Consider the following 21058-nt stretch of genomic DNA (forward strand, 5'->3'; position numbering starts at 1 on the left):
CTAGGTCCATTACTATTCATTTTATTTATTAATGACCTACCACTTTTACTAAAAAACTCAATATCATCTACAGATCTCTATGCAGATGACACAACATTGTCAGACATCCAAAACACAAAGCATGAACTCGAAATTTCTTTACAGAATGCCCTAAACAAACTGGAAAACTGGTGCACATGTAATGGCATGGTGGTAAATACTGGTAAAACTAAAATATTACTTATCTCAACACGGCAAAGAAGGACAAATCTTGATAGTGATGAACTATGTCTGACATGGAAGGATACAAATCTGCAAATGGTCTGTCATGATAGACTACTTGGTGTTCTGGTAGATAATAACCTATCATGGACTGAACACATCAAACATATCAGTAAAAAAGTCAATTCAAGTTTATGGCTTCTCAGTAGGATAAGACATTTTCTCCCTGAAAGGCACAGAAAACTATTTTATAATAGTTACATACAACCCTTTTTGGACTACTGTAATACAGTATGGGGTAATTCAAATGATAAAAACAGCAAAGCTGGCACATCTTCAGAAAAGAGCATTTGAGCTAATATCAATCCAGAAAGAAAGCAAGGAAAATTTAGCTGGTAGGTTAAAAATATTACCTTTTAAAGACCGAATCTGTTTGAGAAAAGCCAAATTAATGTACAGGATATCTCATAATAGTGCTCCTGAATATTTACAATCACTATTCCAGTATAGGCTACCTGATAATACTCCCCACCTGCGATCCATGTCTACCATACAGTATAAAATTCCCAAACCAAATAAGAAGTTATTTAAAAAAAAATTCCAATACTCTGGAACTCTGCTCTGGAATAGTATTCCAGTTGAGATTAGAAATGCCCACTCTATTTCCTTCTTCCAAATCCAATATATCCAGTGGCTTCAGAGATGCAGCTTAAATAAGTAAATTCCTTTGTATGAGGGCCTCAAGGTAGATTAGTTTTTAGCTAATTGTGTTACCCTCTTTATATAAGGTCATTATTATTATTATTATTATTATTGTTATTATTATTATGCTTACATAATTTGCCATGAGGCGTGTTTGTGTGAGTAGTGACTTTAATTATAGGGAAATTAGAAGTCTTTTAATATAGGAATACAGTCAACTTAAATTTAAAACTTGTAATAAGTAAAAGAAATATATAGTGAAAATGTTTCTTTTCATTTATTTGCAATGAAATAAAATAATAAATGATGAGAACGTGAAATCGCTTCTGCCATATTAAACAATAGGCAAATATTTTACACTTTGACCTTTGACCTTTATGAACCTGATGTGCTCCATCCCTTTTCAAACTGTAAAATTCATTGTTGATATCTCAGAAATAATTCTGGCTAGTTTCATGTTCCTGTCATTCAGCATAACATTGGTTGCTATGTTTACAAAATGTAATGTGCATTCTTAAATTAGCTCACTTTTTATCATGTGGGGGGCTGGACTTGTTAGACTCTGGCACTCATAAATACTGTTCTGTGGGGGGAAATGCAGGAGAATTATTCAGAAGGACTGTTTTGATGCTTGCGACTTAAATGTTTCAGCCATAAAATCATAACTAAATCATACAATAATACTACCCATATTCTCTTTATGGGGCGCTCACCAGTTATTATGTACTTTTGAAAGAGTGATGTATGTAAGGTGAAGTTATTTGCATTTAAAACATGCACAATGGAGATAATGTTGGCATACCTCTATGCTACATTAATGTAATTTGGATGATATTTCTTTGGATATTGTACTTTTGGAAATTGTACATGATTTAAACACACTGCTAACTAAAATGACTGCTCACTTGTGCTAAAAAATCAGCCAAAATTAGTCTAAAGTACAATATCTATAGCAGCTATTAAAATAGGGAAAATTAGTTTTGCCAGACTAGACATTACCAGTTTCTGAAAGTGCGATGAATGAATTACCAAATATATAAAATATAAAAAAAGTTATCGGCTCTTTTTTATACAATTTACCTCTGAAGTTCAGGAAGTGAAAATGACCAAGTAGAGCAAGCACTTAGGCCAAGCTGTATACTCTATAACCCATATTACACCCATCAGTCATACACCAAAATAAAGGGAATTAAATTTTCTTTGAATTGTATCTAAGATATACAATTTCTTTTTTTTAAAGCCAGTATAACCAGTGAGGAAAGCCGGGGAAATTATTTTTCTTTAAAATCCTAACCCTTTGCAAAATACAAAACTGTAGAGTGCCACCAGAGTCGGTAGAATTAATCTACTTCATATAGAGGCTTGAGACATTAGAGGAGGTATGATTAATATTTTCATTTAGAGGCTTGGGACTGTAGAGGAGATATGATTAATCTTCTTCATTTAGGGACTTGGGACTGTAGAGGAGGTATGATTAATCTTCTTCATTTAAAGGTTTGGGACTGTAGAGGAGGTATGATTAATCTTTTCATTTAGAGACTTGGGACTGTAGAGAAGGTATGATCAAAAATCTTCTTCATTTAGGGACTTGGAACTGTAGAGGAGGTATGATTCATTTTCTTCATTTATTCAGTATTCAAGAACCAATATAAGATCTTAATACAGATTTCAGTTCTAAATATACAAAGTGCATTAAAAAGTTTTGTCATATTGGAAAAAGTGATTGTTTGTTTTTCATATCTGTAAACATTACGTTTTGTATTGTATTTTACTAAACCTTGTAGTTCCATCTTTTCCAAGGAGTTGAAATGAAGTTGCTTCTTATATTGTCATGATTTTAAACTGCCTGTTTATTACTCTCAAAGTTTATGATTTGAACTGCCTATTTATTACTATCTCAAGTTTCATGTCTGTGGTGCCTGCTTATTAACTATCTGAAGGTTCATGAATTGAAATGTGAAGTAGACAGACAAATATGAACCTGTTGGTATCAAAAACATAGCTTCATTTACTTTGTATACTTTCAAAAACTCTGACATCTTGTACCTTTTATATTTTACCTTTGAAGATAAACTAATTTCATTTATTATAAAAAATTATATTACTGAAGATTTTAACCCTTTTCAACCTGTGTATTTTTAGAACGTCTTTAAGATCTTTGCCTTTTGTATTTCAGAACTGTACATTTTTGTGTACATATTTGTATGTCAGGACTGTACATATTTGTATTTCAGGAAGTTCATAAAGTGCTTCAAAATTGGACACTTTATATTTGTATGATTAAATATTACCTCAGCACTATATTTCCAGGTTTTTGGTGACATGCCATTACATGCAATATGTATTATGTATATGGATTCTTATCAGTTGGTAACAGTTGTTACACATTTTCAAGTAAAGTTTATGTAACATATGTTTTGAATTTTTATTTTATAGTAGCCCAACAGGCTAGCTGATTTCAGTATATATTAGCATATATTCAGCTTTTTTATAGCCTTTGGTCATTAGGTATGAGGTCAGTGTGTCTCTGGGTCACCCGACTAAAGACCTAGCATAATGATAGCCTCAGATTACTGGGTAAAAGACCAGTGTGGCTCCGGGTCACCTGAGTAAAGACCTAGCATTATGATAGCCTCAAATTACTGGTACAAGACCAGTGTGGCTCCAGGTCACCCGACTAAAGACCTAGCATTATGATAGCCTCAGATCACTGGGTATGAGACCAGTGTGGCTCCGGGTCACCTGACTAAAGACCTAGCATTATCATAACCTTTGGTTATAAGGTACAAGGTCAGCATGTCTCTTGATTACCTGTCTTCAGTATATAGTAGCCAGTACCCATAATTCTGGGAACAAGACTTGTAAAACCCTGTGAATGTGAAGTCATTCTGGTGTTATTTTACTGTCCCAGGTATCAGCCGCTGTTTGTTTTCTGTTGTCTCCTGCTGCAGCTTTCATCTCAGGGGAGACGCTGAGGGTAGATGCTGGGGCCAGTCTGTACTCCACACGATGGATAATACCAGGTAATTATAATGGTCTTTATTAAATTATATAATTAATTCTTGAGTTCTGACCAACTAACTACAGAGATTTATTTTAGTACAGTACATATTTTCACTTGACCCAGTTATAAAGTACTAACAAAAGTCACCACACTTGCCATGAATTGACACTTTAGAGTTATGCCCCTTTTTGTAGATGCACTTTTTGTTTGGATAATAATCTCACAGCTTCAGATGTAGACAATGGAAAACCTAAAGAGGAACAAACACCTTTAAAGACTGAGCATGTCAATTGATATTGTTTGGTGAGATGACGTGATGTACTAATCAAGTATTGCTTTCTCACTTTGCAACTGTTTTCCAATATTGTTGTCTGATGGAATATAGTGCTCAACTGTTTTCTAATATTGTTGTCTGGTGGAATATAGTGCTCAACTGTTTTCCAATATAGAGTATATCACCTTAAAGTGAGACTACCAATTGGAGCCAAAGCAGGGCTAAGCAAATATGTTGTTCATCCACTTGTCCAGGACAAGGGGTTTCAGAAAATTCAAGTGACCCACCCACCTTTTCTCTTGTCCCAATATTTAATTATTTAAAGCACTTGCCAAGGTTTGATGAGATATATACACTTTAAGCCATTCAAAGAACAAACAAAATGTACCCTATTTATTTCTTTGTTTTTCTTTTCATAAACACATTATACATTTTTCCATCAAAGGTTTTCAGTTTTCCATTGTCCTGGTGTCTTATTTCTTGCCCTGATACAGTAGCAATGATGACAAAAATTGAAAGGAATTTCCTGGAATTCTGATTCAGCCTCTTCTCTCAAGACTTAATAGACTAGAGTCTCTTGCCACAAATCTGTTCTTATAATTAGCACCAAATTTCACTGTTCTTCTCCTGGAGCACAACCAACATTTTTTTTCTTTAATGGGCTAGGCTATACCCTGTGTTAAAGAGAGTTCTCATTTATTTCATTTCAGTCTTATTTAGTTTTGAGTTTAGTCTTTTCCTAGCCTAGTTTCAGCAACTCTAACATCAAGGATCATTTGCAACTCTAACATCATGGATTATCTGCAACTCTAATATCATGGATTATCTGCAACTCTAACATCAGGGATTATCAGCAACTCTAACATCAGGGATTATCTGCAACTCTAACATCAGGGATTATCTGCAACTCTGACATCAGGGATTATCTGCAACTCTGCTACATCAGGGATTATCTGCAACTCTGCTACATCAGGGATTATCTGCAACTCTGCTACATCAGAGATTATCTGCACATGCTGGCTAGTGTCGTGCATATACTGTGTTGTTCGTGCTGGCTAGTGTCGTGCATATACTGTGTTGTTTGTGCTGTCTAGTGTTATGCATATACTGTGTTGTTCATCCTAGCTAGTGTTGTGCATATACCGTGTCGTTCATGCTGGCTAGTGTTGTGCATATACTGTGTTGTTCATGCTGGCTAGTGTCGTGCATATACTGTGTTGTTTGTACTGGCTAGTGTCATGTATATACTGTGTTGTTCATGCTGGCTAGTGTCGTGCATATACTGTGTTGTTCATGCTGGCTAGTGTCATGCATATACTGTGCTGTACAGACCTAAAGAGATCCAGAACTGTCATGTTATTTAACTGGTTCAATCCCAAATTTGTCAACAATTACAGGACACTTTTCCATTGGAGTCAATGAATTCAAGCCAGGGATAATTATCAAGCCAGGGATAATTACCAATGTGACTGAGATTCTAAGGTTTTTAATAGTTTCATGTTGGATACTTTTTGCTACTACATAGTTTGATTTAAGTCTTTTGGGGAAAACAGTTGCCTCACACTCAGGGGCAGTCTTGTGTTTTACCCCTCCACTGTCATATGATGTTTTCTGCTCCTTGTTAACTTCCTTGTGAAAATAATTTTGACAAATTAATTCTATCCACATGGTATATATCATAAGACTTGTGCTTTTTTCTTAATTTAAAAAAAAAAATGGACAAGTGCTTATTTTCATTCCATAATGTCTTTATCTACCTTTATCTGGCCATTCATACCATACTTACTTTATCTACCTTTATCTGGCCATTCATACCATAATCATTTTATCTACTTTTATCTGGCCATTCATGCCATAATTACTTTATCTACCTTTATCTGGTCATTGATGCCATAATCACTAAATCTAATTTTATCTGGCCATTCATGCCATAATCATTTTATCTAATTTTAGCTGGCCATTCATGCCATAATTACTTTATCTACCTTTATCTGGCCATTGATGCCATAATCACTAAATCTACTTTTATCTGGCCATTCATACCATAATCATTTTATTTACTTTTATCTGGCCATTCATGCTATAATCTCTTTATATCTACTTTTATCTGGCCATTCATGCTATAATCTCTTTATCTACTTTTATCTGGCCATTCATGCCATAATCTCTTTATCTACCTTTACCTTGCCATTCATGCCATAATTACTTTATCTACCTTTATCTCATGTCGGTAGTTATTCCCTGGGTTTTCCAGGATCCTTCCTCCACCAGTTATACTGGCCACCATGTATAGCCTATCTTGTGCTGAAAAATGGCATTAAACCATACAACAACAACAACAACAACCTTTATGTGGCCATTAATGCCACCTTTATATGGCCATCCATGCCATAATCATTTTATCTACTTTTATGTGGCCATTCATGCTCTCCAGGCATACTGAATGCTTGATTTTGACCCTCTCAGTTTATTTGCTCCTGGAAAATTTTACTTTCTCAACCTCAAAAATGAATAATCTAGGATGTTGGACTATAGAATGTGCCACTCTTGTGTACATGGGTTTTTATTATTACAATAAAACAGCAAATCCACTCTAATTATAAATCTTGCTTCCTGAGTGAATCTTATTTTTCATGTTATTGCAAATTAAGTTTCGATAAAATGGTAATAACATCCAATGATTTTTTCTTCTTCGTTTTTCAGATCACAACAAAACGCCAGCTTATAAATGGAGTACAGATGTTGGTGAAGATAATACGGAAAGTGATTCCCCCAAAACACCATCGAAACTCTGATATACCCAGAACACCTTCAAAATTATGATGTGTCAAAATTGACAATTTAAGCATTTGGGATGAGACCTGTTTGAGGACAGTGAGACACTTGCTGACTGTTCAGTTTAGGATGGTTTTACTGTATTTAATAAATATGTCATTCTTGGAATGCTATCTTTTTATTAAAACTAGAGGTATACAAATTACGTATGCATGACATAAATATTAAAAGAACGAGCATTAAAGGTGAAATAAAGCTTTACTATTATCAGTGAATTGTGTTTTAATTTGAACTATTTTGAATTATACAATAGAAATACAGCAAATATAGTCAAAGTAGCTTAACTATTATCAGTGAATTGTGTTTTAATTTGAACTAATTTGAATTATACAATAGAAATACAGCAAATACAGTCAAAGTAGCTTAACTATAATCAGTGAATTGGGTTTTAATTCCAACTATTTTGAATTATACAATAGAAATACAGCAAATATAGTCAAAGTAGCTTAACTATAATCAGTGAATTGTGTTTTAATTCCAACTATTTTGAATTATACAATAGAAATACAGCAAATATGGTCAAAGTAGCTTAACTATTATCAGTGAATTGTGTTTTAATTCCAACTATTTTGAATTATACAATAGAAATACAGCAAATATAGTCAAAGTAGCTTAACTATTATCAGTGAACTGTGTTTTAATTCCAACTATTTTGAATTATACAATAGAAATACAGCAAATATAGTCAAAGTAGCTTAACTATTATCAGTGAATTGTGTTTTAATTCCAACTATTTTGAATTATACAATAGAAATACAGCAAATTATAGTCAAAGTAGCTTAACTATTATCAGTGAATTGTGTTTTAATTCCAACTATTTTGAATTATACAATAGAAATACAGCAAATATAGTCAAAGTAGCTTAACTATCAGGGATGGTCCTGGCTTTTAAAAAGCTGTCGCCAAAAAAATCGCCAACCTCAATATTTTGTCGCCAATTTTCAAAAAGTGTCGCCAAAAAAAGTAGTGTACATTTTTCCAAGTGTTAATTTAGTCTATTAATGTAACAGGCAATGAAAATTACAAAAGATGGATTAGTTAATACTTTAATTACAAGAAGCATTAACAAAATGTTACAAAGTGTTACATTAACAAAATGTTACAAAGTGTTACATGAAGATCCGTCGCGATTTTAGGGCTGCCCACTTGTTGAATGCAGTTTCAAAGTCTATGTTTTCACATCTGTACATGCTGATTCTCATTAAATTCTCGAGAGATGAGATGCAGAGCTTATTTCTGATGTCAGTTTTTATGAGGTTCATCTTACTGAATCCACATTCACAGTCTACAATGCTGACAGGTGACACCAGTAGTCTCTCAGCAGCCCCCCCCCCCCTTATGGCTAGCTTCACAAAGCTTGTAGCGAATGGCTTCCTAAATCCCAAGAATGATCACTGAATGCTGTATAAATTTTCTCGACAAGAAAAATAGGATCTCCATTCCCACGAATGAAACTTACACGAGTCAACACCTGGCAATATTGGACCGTATATATAAGCATAAATTCACACCCAACTTAGGGATTCTTTCACTCCTGTATTTTGAGAAATAAATAATTATTATTAATTATGCAAAACTTTTTTTTTTTTTTTTTTTTTTTGCTATTTCTTGTTGCGGAGTTTAAGTCTCTGCAGCCGTAACACAGGACTGATGGCAAAAGGAAAAGATCAATGAGTAAAATGCTGCACTGGCGACAGATGTAATTGTGATTTAGATTGTTTCCATTTGCTTTGTATTTATACACAGTTGTCGGTACTTCAAAGCTTATCAGTTTTCTATGAAGGTTCAGCAAAACTATTGTATTGGTATATGTATAAAAAAAACAGAAGGATTAGCCATACAATTAATTGTATCTGTTCTATTCGCGTCTTCAGAAGTCGGTCAGTTGTAGGTATAGTTCGGTAGCATGACTGACTGTATCACAGCATACATTACTTAGCCCAGATGTCAGCATAAGCAGATTATGATGTAACAATGCACTGTAAAGATGGGGTTGTCAATAAGAACAAAGGATCGTTTGTGTAACAGATTGATACCAATGCATTGCTTAGTCAAGTTTGTGGCTTCCTTTCGTTCTGCCTTTTAATTTATCCAGTCCAAATCCATGATTGTATGTACAAATTAAATAACCAAAAAGTATGTCGCCAAAAAAATCGCCAGATGGGATATTTTTGTCGCCAATAAGGAAAAAAAATCGCAATTTGCGACATTGGCGAAGCCCAGGACGATCCCTGGACTATTATCAGTGAATTGTGTTTTAATTCCAACTATTTTGAATTATACAATAGAAATACAGCAAATATAGTCAAAGTAGCTTAACTATTATCAGTGAATTGTGTTTTAATTCCAACTATTTTGAATTATACAATAGAAATACAGCAAATATAGTCAAAGTAGCTTAACTATTATCAGTGAATTGTGTTTTAATTCCAACTATTTTGAATTATACAATAGAAATACAGCAAATATAGTCAAAGTAGCTTAACTATTATCAGTGAATTGTGTTTTAATTCCAACTATTTTGAATTATACAATAGAAATACAGCAAATATAGTCAAAGTAGCTTAACTATTATCAGTGAATTGTGTTTTAATTCCAACTATTTTGAATTATACAATAGAAATACAGCAAATATAGTCAAAGTAGCTTAACTATTATCAGTGAATTGTGTTTTAATTCCAACTATTTTGAATTATACAATAGAAATACAGCAAATATAGTCAAAGTAGCTTAACTATTATCAGTGAATTGTGTTTTAATTCCAACTATTTTGAATTATACAATAGAAATACAGCAAATATAGTCAAAGTAGCTTAACTATTATCAGTGAATTGTGTTTTAATTCCAACTATTTTGAATTATACAATAGAAATACAGCAAATATAGTCAAAGTAGCTTAACTATTATCAGTGAATTGAGTTTTAATTCCAACTATTTTGAATTATACAATAGAAATACAGCAAATATAGTCAAAGTAGCTTAACTATTATCAGTGAACTGTGTTTTAATTTGAACTATTTTGAATTATACAATAGAAATACAGCAAATATAGTCAAAGTACATATTATTCTGTTCTACTGAACATGGTTATTTATGTGCAAGAAACTTTCAATTGGACCAGTCTCTTGTACATTTAAACTAGGAATAATTTGTAGGGAAATGATTGATTAGAGTCACTGGACTTGATGTGGTATGCATTTTCATCTGTCTGACCTTGATAATGGCTTGGTTCACTGGACTTGATGTAGGTATGCATTTTCATCTGTCTGACCTTGATAATGGCTTGGTTCACTGGACTTGATGTAGGTATGCATTTTCATCTGTCTGACCTTGATAATGGCTTGGTTCACTGGACTTGATATGGGTATTTATTTACATCTATCTGACCTTGCTAATGGTTTGGGTCACTGGACTTGATGTGGGTATTCTTGTTCCATCTGTCTGACCTTGTTAATGGCTTGGTTCACTGGACTTGATGTGAGTATGCATTTACATCTGTCTGACCTTGTTAATGGCTTGGTTCACTGGACTTGATGTGGGTATGCATTTACATCTGTCTGACCTTGTTGATGGCTTGGTTCACTGGACTTGATGTGGGTATGCATTTACATCTGTCTGACCTTGTTAATGGCTTGGTTCACTGGACTTGATATGAGTATTTATTTACATCTGTCTGACCTTGTTAATGGCTTGGTTCACTGGACTTGATGTGAGTATGCATTTACATCTGTCTGACCTTGTTAATGGCTTGGTTCACTGGACTTGATGTGGGTATGCATTTACATCTGTCTGACCTTGTTAATGGCTTGGTTCACTGGACTTGATGTGAGTATGCATTTACATCTGTCTGACCTTGTTAATGGCTTGGTTCACTGGACTTGATGTGGGTATGCATTTACATCTGTCTGACCTTGTTAATGGCTTGGTTCACTGGACTTGATGTGGGTATGCATTTACATCTGTCTGACCTTGTTAATGGCTTGGTTCACTGGACTTGATGTGGGTATGCATTTACATCTGTCTGACCTTGTTAATGGCTTGGTTCACTGGACTTGATGTGGGTATGCATTTACATCTGTCTGACTTTGTTAATGGCTTGGTTCACTGGACTTGATGTGGATATGTATTTACATGCGTCTGACCTTGGTAATGGTTAGTCCTGTGTTACATGTTTAGGCTCGAATAAACAGTAACACAAGAAAGAGTGAAAACAACAAGCTTTGAAAATTTTACAAATAATTTATTTCCCTGGATAAATACTGTAAAAATGAAATAATAACTTGCGTTTTTAAAAATCTAATCCAAAAATAATCCAAGAATTTTTTTTAGAAGTCTTAATATTGAAATGTTCTAATGAAATCAAGTTTGAGTCCCGACAAAGAATCCAAGATGGAAGGCGATGACGTATGCTGTATCCTGTTTAATGTTGTTGTCTACAGTTCCTTGTAAAAACATAAGAAATAGTGCTCCAGTTTTGGAAATCCAAATAAAGCTTTCAAGAAATGTCTTTGTTCAAGAATTCTGTATGAGCACAAAAATATTTCCAGAGAAATTAATTAATCTTTTAGAATCCAAATAATCTGAATAAAAATTAACATATAACTCGAAAACTGGCTACAACAGAAGGAAATGACTTAACATGAAGCATTTTTAAGCCCAAACTGTGAGCTCTCTCTTTAAACATCAATATTAATACTAAGTATTTTGCAATTTTAGAAATGCCTAATTGCAAAATAGAGGATCACGTGATTGTGTTTACATTTTTTTTTAAAATCATGTAGCCCCTATATGTCCTTGAAAAGAACCAGTCATTTTACTCAGAGAATTTTTTTATATACTTTACTAAAACTATTTATTATTCCCACAATAAAAATAAATAAAAAAAGAACTTGTTCACATGGCTGTTATTAATTTTGAAGTAAGGTTGGGAACTAGGCCAGTTTTAAGTGTTTACCAAATAAACTGTCAAGGTCAAACCATTTTCTGAAGAAAAAAATTAAAATCATGTAAACAAAATTATAATAGCATGTAATACAATTAAAAAAAATTAAAGCTGACAAGCAAACAATAAAATTAAAATAAATATAAACTAAACCGGATATACATATGTGTCTGAACTTGTTAATGGTTTGGGTCACTGGACAATGGATATGTATTTACATCTGTCTGACCATGTTAATGGTTTGGATCACTGGATTTATTGTGGGTATTCATTTTCCTCTATCTGACCATGTCACTGTTTGGGGTCACTGGACAATTGATATGCATTTACATCTGGCAACATTGTGAATGTTATGGGTCACTGGACTTAATGTGGGTATGCATTTCCACCTGTCTAACTATATTAATGATTTGCATCACTGAACTTGATGCAGATATTCATTGCCTTCTCTCTGACCTTTTTTAATGTTTTGGGGTCACTGGACTTGATATCGGTAAGCATTTCCTTCTATCTGACCTTATTAGTTGTTTGGGGTCACTTGACTTGATGCAGATATTCATTGCCTTCTCTCTGACCTTTTTAATGATTTGGGGTCACTGGACTTGATATTGGTAAGCATTTCCTTCTGTCTGACCTTATTAGTTGTTTGGGGTCACTTGATTTGATGTGGGTAAGCATTTCATTCTGTCTGACCTTATTAATTGTTTGGGGTCACTGAACTTGATATGGGTAAGCATTTCCTTCTGTCTGACCTTATTAATTGTTTGGGGTCACTTGACTTGATGTGGGTAAGCATTTCCTTCTATCTAACTTTATTAATTGTTTGGGGTCACCTGACCTGATGTCGGTAAGCATTTCCTTCCTTATTAATCATTTTGGGTCACTTGACTTGATATGAGTAAGCTTTTCCTTATATCTGACCTTTTTAATTGTTTAAGATCACTGGAATTGATGCAGATATGCATTTCCTTATCCCTGACCTTATTATTTTTTTGGGGTCACAGGACCTGATATGGATATGCATTGCCTTCTTTCTGACCTTATTAATGATTTGGGTTGCTGGATTTAATGTGAGTATATATTTCCATGCTTTATCAACATAAGCTTTAAAGTAGTCCATTGTCAGTGATAAACATTCACATTTCTCTGATGACCTTTATTGTTCTGTAGACATCCCATAGAGATTAATCATTTGTATAGGTTTTTAAAGGTAAATGGTAGGTTTAGGGAAAATGTAATGTAGGTAGTTCTAAGTTTGTGGTCCCTGATAGAGTTTCTAATCACAAGTGTCCTGCAGAACCCCATGTCTTGCCTACATGTATGCAGTGATGTCTCACTTGAACAGATCTTGATGTATTTATTGTATCCATGTGCTGATGCCTCACAAGCATCCATGTTTTTTGTCATGCCTGCAATCATGTGTTGATGTATCGTATGTGTCAATATGCTGATGTCCCACCAGTATGTGTTGATGTATCGTATGTGTCAATATGCTGATGTCGCACCAGTATCCTTGTTCTTTTGTCTCATCTGCAAGCAAACATTGATGTCTCATTGCATCCATATGTTTATTTCTCACTAGCATCCATTTATTGATTTCTCACATGCATCTGTACATTCTTGTCTCACCTTCATCAAGATGTTTATATCTCACTTAATCAATAATTTGATGTCTCACATACATTAGATATCTCACCCTCGTTCATACATTATTTTGTTACATTATAAATTGATGTCTCACTTGTATCATTACATTTGATCTCTCACCTTGTTTCATCCATACATTATCACAGAAGTTGTTGTAAGAACAGGTATATGAATTGCAATGTTCTTGATGATGATAGCAATACTGCCACTGTCACAGGTTAAAAAGTTATAGCTGTGTCACAGCATGAAAAGTTATTGCTGTGTCACAGGATGCAAATGTTATAGCTGTGTCACAGCATGGAAAGTTTATTGCTATGTTACATTTGGTAACATTCTAGATGCATCACATGTGGTAAAGTTTTAGTTATTTCACAGATGCAAAGGTACTGGCTGTGTCACATGTAGAAATGTTACAGGTGTGTCACAGGTGAAAAGTAATAGCTATGTAGCAAGTGGAAAAGTTACAATTTTGTCAGGTGGAAATGTTTTATCTATGTGACAGGTGGAATAATTATAGTTTTATTACAAGTGGAGAAGTGAGTTAGAACCCCAGCCATATCATGCCAAAGACTTCTAAAAATGGTACTAACAGCTGCCTCACTTGGCGCAAAGCATTAATAGGTTAGTATTAGGACTGGTCATCCTTGTGTCAGGATAACATGACTGGGTGGAACGTCATCCTACATATCTGTGGAATCTTGTGCCAGTCCTGGACATCACTATAAACTGCCACACTGCAAACATCATAGTGATATGATGGAAATTTTTTTAAAGCTACATTAAAAATCAAAATCGCACACACACACACCCCCACACACACCCAGGTGGAGAAGTTATAGTATTGTCAGGTATAAATGTTATGTCTGTGATATACATGCAAAAGGTTAAAGCTATGTCAAAGCATGGAAAAAGCATTGCTATGCCAATCAATCTTACATTATGAAGTCCTTAAACTGCACAGGCACAGTTTATGTCCACATACAATGTAATAAAAGATTGAAATTAGACCTACATTATGAAGTGCTAAAATTGTACAGGCAGAGTTTGTGTCCACTTACAATATAATAAAAGGTTGAAATCAATCTTACATTATGAAGTCCTTAAACTGTACTGGCACAGTTCATGTCCACTTACAATATATTAAAAGGTTGAAATTAGACTTACATTATGAAGTCCTGAAACTGTACAGGGACAGTTCATGTCCACTTACAAGATAATAAAAGATTGAAATCAATCTTACATTATCAAGTCCTGAAACTGTACAGGCACAGTTCGTGTCAGCTTACAATATAATAAAAGATTGAAATCAATATTACATTATGAAGTCTTTAAACTGTAAAGGCACAGTTTATGTCCACTTACAATATAATAAAAGATTGAAATCAATCTTACATTATGAAGTCTTTAAACTATACAGGCACAGTTTATGTCCACTTGCAATATAATAAAAGATTGAAATCAATCTTACATTATGAAGTCTTTAAACTGTACAGGCACAGTTCATGTCCACTTACAATATAATAAAAGGTTGAAATCAATCTTACATTATGAAGTCCTGAAACTGTTCAGGCACAGTTTGTGTCCACTTGCAATATAATAAAAGGTTGAAATTACTTTTACATTATGTCCTTAAACTGTACTGGCACTGTTCATGTCCACTTACAATATAATAAAAGATTGAAATTAGACTTATATTATGAAGTCCTGAAACTGTACAGGCACAGTTCATGTCCACATACAATATAATAAAAGGTAGAAATCATTCTTACAATATGAAGTCCTTAAACTGTACTGGCACAGTTCATGTCCACTTACAATGTATTAAAAGGTTGAAATTAGACTTATATTATGAAGTCCTGAAACTGTACAGGCACAGTTCATGTCCACATGCTATATAATAAAAGGTAGAAATCATTCTTACAATATGAAGTCCTTAAACTGTACTGGCACAGTCCATGTCCACATACAATATAATAAAAGATTGAAAGCAGACTTACATTATGAAGTCCTTAAACTGTACAGGCACAGTTCATGTCCACATACAATATAATAAAAGGTAGAAATCATTCTTAAATTATGAAGTCCTTAAACTGTACTGGCACAGTCCATGTCCACTTACAATATAATAAAAGATTGAAAGCAGACTTACATTATGAAGTCCTTAAACTGTACAGGCACAGTTCATGTCCACATACAATATAATAAAAGGTAGAAATCATACAGTATGAAGTCCTTAAACTGTACAGGCACAGTTCATGTCCACATACAATATAATAAAAGGTAGAAATCATACTTACAGTATGAAGTCCTTAAACTGTACAGGCACAGTTCATGTCCAGTTACAATATAATAAAAGAATTGAAATCAGACTTACATTATGAAGTCCTGAAACTGAACTGGCACAGTTCATGTCCGCATACAAATTTCACTTGAACCAAAATGCCTTATCAGCACAGTTTAACATAAAACATTAATCACCGCTCTAATAGTTCAATAAATTAAACTATTAAACAAGTTATTAAGCTTTGGCATTGGTCTGTGATTAAAGATATAAAGCTAATCATTCAGTTTTGGTCATATCACTGTAATATGATATACCATAAGTTATTGCCTGACAATATTGTTATGCAGTGAAAGTGTTACAGAAGCAAAAATCCACTGTTAGGTAAATACTTGCTTCAAAATGATAACTTTTAGCAACTGATAAATAACATTTTAATGAATCTAAATTATATTTGATAATCTCATGTATGATAATGGTAGATCATCAAAGAAAGAACCACCATCTTTATATTCCACACTGATCCAATCTTTCGTTTTCTTATTCCAGTCAGGCAAACCTATGACTGAGTTTCCTATAAATGTATGTGTATGTGCATTACTATTTACTTATTTATTATAATAAGTATCTATATGGTGTTGTTTACTTCTATTTTAAATGAATAGGTAAAATGTCATGTGAAAATTTAATTGCATCCATTGTGCCAGTATTTAAATAGTAAGCCTTTGTTTAAAAAGCTTTTGTTTTAACCATTCTAGGCATTATCTGAAACGAACTGCATTTATGACAGGAAAAGATATTTTTTTAAATCAGCATACAAATACATTAATATACAACGCTTTCTACAACTACTACTACTCTATTGTCTCTCTCTCTCTCTCAATGCATATATATATATATATATATATATATATATATATATATATATATATATGTGTGTGTGTGTGTGTGTGTGTGTGTGTGTGTGTGTGTGTGTTTTCATGTTAGCTTTTTGAGTATGTTATAGATTAGTATTGTTAAAGCAGTAAGCTTATAAAGTAGATTCAGTAAGCTTATAAAGTAGATTTTAAACTGAGTTAAAAATAAGGACAAAATTAGTCCCCAGATTTGAAAGAATATAAAACATTTTCTCTTCTATTTACAACTGTAGTCCTAAAAGTAAGTTAATATTGTGAGTTCTTACTACTGATTGAGATAAGCAATAATGTAGAGTCTTGACTGAAAATTATGGTTTTTTATTTATATTTTTTCCTCGCGGGTAGATGGTTACATGTAAAGGAAATCACACTGAGAGAATCAAACAGTTGTGTGAAAATGGCTTGATAGTCCAGATTTTCCCTTTATCTCCAAGGTCTTCAAGTAAACGGTGTTTTCAGCTGAAAGTTATTCAGTGCGCAAATACTACAAATAATTTGTTGCAGTCACCTAGCGACCACAAACCAAGAGACTCATTTTACACGCACATGGTTTTCCTTGCTTCACATCAGTATGATTCACAAGAAATCCTTTTTGAGTCGAATAATAATTGTACGTAACGCTATACAAAACAAGACCAAATTACCTAATACAATCAATTATTCCTATCTCAAATTACTAAACAAATATGCCTAAATGAAACAGAGAATTACCGATGTTAAGAAATTAGGGAGGCCCAATTTTAAAAAGCTAAGTTTAGTGACTGTTGTACATTATGATGGATGCTCCTTGAAACACTAATCACTTATGCAGAGGAATATATTTCCAACACCAAACATTATGACGAATACTCCTAGAAACTGACTAATCACATATGCAGAGGAATATATCCCAACACCAAACATTATGACGGATACTCCTAGAAATTGACTAATCCATTGTGCAGCGTAATAAGTAGTGAACAGGGATACCCTAGCGACAATGGGAATTAGCATTACAGACCCTTCCTGGGACAATCTAGCGACAATGGAAAATTAACATGGAGAAAAATCATGGGACAATCTGGCGACAAGGGAAATTAACATAGAGAAAAATCGTGGGACTGTTGAGCGACAAGGGAAATTAACATGGGATTTTTTTTTTTTTTTTTTTTTTAAATTTTTTTAAAAAGGGGTAGGCAATTGAAAGTCTATCTCTTTTCAAGAAATGTGGGTGGCCCTGAAAAGGGCCTTTGGGTTTCTTCTGCTTCTAACTCCTCCACTTCTTTATCCATTCCCTTATTTTTTCCATCATTCCTTTCTTCTTCTTCTTTTCATTTTCCGGCATCCAGTCCGGGTGACCCATGGCTCGGAACTTCTGTTGGATTTTTATCCAGTTATTGTTCAGTCTCTCATATTCTTCTTTTTTCTTTCTATTCTCTTGTTCTTTTCTAACTTTTGCCCACCTATCCTTAATTTTCTGCACTTCTTCCTCTATTATCTTTTTCATCTTTTCTTCCGCTTTCTTTAGTTGTTCACTGCCCCTTTCACAAACTTCCACTCTGACCATTTCTCTAGCTCTTCTAAATAGCATCTCACTGCTTTCACCTTGTCCATAGACTCTTTTATAGTCCCCACTCTTACATACTCTGGTTGAATCAATCCTCTCAATCTCTTAACTTCTTCCTCTATCATCTCCTCTATCATCTTCCTCGCTAATTTTAGTTCATTGACATAGTCAAGACTTTTTCTCAACCTCCATTCTCTTTCTATCCTTTCAATAGTATATTCTCCATCCATCATCCAAAAGTAAACATTTCTTAAATCATTAAACAACGCCGACACTTCCATCTTGTATCTGTTATTCCGTAGAATGGTGCGAATGACGAACGTTTTGGTTTCTTATACGAAAAGCGCGGACGTGAAGGAAAACATCCCCCTAAGACATAAAATTGATATTACCTAGATCATGACCGAACAATGCACGGACGTGAAGGAAAACATCCCCCTACTTTATCATTTCATATAACAAAACCCAAACTATACTCTCCACATATGCTAAGAAACAATAAACAAACCCATAATCTACTATTCACACTAACTTACATGAGCAGTTACAAACACAAACCCACAAACACATACACTCACATTATGAAAAAAAGTGTCAGTGTTTATATTCACACTACTCTACCTACACACACTGGCAAATTGATTGTTATTTCTTTTCTAGAGTATTGGGTAGCCCTGAAAAGGGCTGTTTTTTTTGGAACTTCATGGACACCTGGTTAATGATGGCACCTTCCAGGCCTGGCGCCACATACACATCTTGTTTCCCAATTGCTTTTTACTTTTTTTGGGGAGAGAGCAGAGGGAGGATAAATAGCTTCAGAATCCCAATTTTCTGTCTCTGGGATTCTGAAATTTCTTCTCTCCTTTTCCTCCTCTTCTTTGTTTCTTCTCTCCTCCTCCTCTTCTTTTTTATACTACCCATTCCTATTCTAAAAATTCTTTTTTCATTAATCACTTCAATATACTATTCACATACGCAAAGCAATCAAACCCCTAATCTACTCTCCCCACACCTCAAACACCGAAAAAAAAAACATGATCTTAATCTACTATTCACACCAATGTACGTGAGCACTTACAAACACACAATCTTATACACAAACACATACCCTCATATTATGAAAAAAGAGTCAGTGTTTATATTCACACTACTCTACCTACACACATTGGCAAATCGATGGTTATTTTTTTTCTAGAGTATTGGGTAGCCCTGAAAAGGGCTGTTTTTTTTTTTTTTTTTGCTATGGCAATCTTTTAGTTTCTAAGAATGCGTCGTCCTCTGAGGATAGACTTTCTGACGATAGGTCTGCTTCCTCGGAAAGAGAAGAAGAACTCTTTGGTGTCGATACGACATTTGACAAAGCCTCTGTCAGGTTCAGGTTCCTGCTGCTTCTGCTGCTGTTGTTGTTGCTGTTGCTGCTGTCTCTGAAGTCTGTACTTCTCTGTCCATTCTTCTTTCTTCCTGTTCACTTCTTCTCTGAAGAGCTCTTCTATCAGGTCTTCAGTGACTTTTAACATTCTCACATTCTCTATCTCTTCAGCTTTCAGTATCAGACTGTGTCTGACCCTATGCAAATTCACGTAGGCTTCGTTTAGCTTAGCTAGTTTGGAGCACATCTTCGTAGGAGGATGAGTCGACAATGGATGGTTAGACTGGAAACTCCCCCCGGTTCTTAAAGTCAAAGCGCGGACGTGAAGGAAAACAGCCCTCCACGGTTTTCGAGCCGCAATATTCAATGAGTGTCATGAGAGGGATAGTAAGAAGTTAAAGAGCATCAATCAAACATTCTTATAGCCAAACAAACGACAAAGGCATTTTTTCAAAACACAACATTTTTTATTCAAAATTACTTAAAACTAACCAACAACTCTAACATTTTTTTAACAATAATCCAACACTATAACATCAAACATTTTTTTCAAATCACAAACATTTTTTTCAATCCATGCTCTACTTTAAACAGGGCTGACAACGTTGTGAATGAAATTGTGATTTCCACTGTTGGAAGTCATTAGGCCATTGATGGACACTACGTTTCCTAGCTTGAGATAAAAGATAAGCATAATGGTCACAAAACCATCGATCTACTTTCACATCGTTTCTTGAAGAAGAACGAGGATCAAAATGAGTCACTAAATGTTCTAAGGAATAACCCAGGCTGCGATGATGCAGAAAATACACACAGTACTGTCCACACACCAAGGAATCTGTACCTTGTAATTTCACATTATTGAATCGGGTGGTTTGAGCATTTCTTCTCATAAAGTCAATGATATTGTCTTCCAAAGGGGGCAATCTGTACGAATCAAAATATTCCACACATCCTTCTTGAGGAAAGTTGTTGTTGTTGTTGTTGTGGGGTTTAACGCCATTTTTCAGCACGATAGGCTATACATGGCGGCCAGTATTAATGGTGGAGGAAGAACCCGGAAAACCCCGGAAAGAACCACCGACCCACGAGAAGCTACTGGCAGGCTTTCTCACATGCCCACATTGGCTGAATCTTAGACTCGAACCGCCGCAGACAGAGGTGAGATGGCAGTGATCCGTAACGAAGAGCGCTTTAGACCACTCGGCCACTCGGGGCCCCTCTTGAGGAAAGTAAACGGCTACCCAGTGGGTTCCTGGGAGATGACTGTCGTCCGTGTTGATCACGTAAGCTAGATGGTCTTGAGGTTTGCGATGAGGGAGTTCATCTTTAGCACAGAC

At 34.5% G+C, this 21058-nt stretch overlaps 1 protein-coding gene across 2 annotated transcripts in view; it reads left to right on the plus strand.

Moving 5' to 3' along the window:
• Positions 1-7223, plus strand: part of LOC149805621 (peroxisomal trans-2-enoyl-CoA reductase-like) — a 38569-nt gene extending 31346 nt beyond the window's left edge. For both annotated transcript variants that reach the window (XM_089950258.1, XM_089950259.1), the window contains exons 7-8: positions 3815-3926; positions 6885-7223. In XM_089950258.1, the coding sequence (XP_089806384.1) occupies positions 3815-3926; positions 6885-6976 (204 nt within the window). In that variant the 3' untranslated portion in view covers positions 6977-7223. The remainder of the gene's footprint in view (positions 1-3814; positions 3927-6884) is intronic.
• The last annotated feature ends 13835 nt before the right edge of the window (positions 7224-21058 follow it).

Source organism: Sinohyriopsis cumingii, chromosome 2, assembly GCF_028554795.1.
Source record: "Sinohyriopsis cumingii isolate HCF-2022 chromosome 2, ASM2855479v2, whole genome shotgun sequence".
Taxonomy (NCBI): Eukaryota; Metazoa; Mollusca; class Bivalvia; order Unionida; family Unionidae; genus Sinohyriopsis; species Sinohyriopsis cumingii.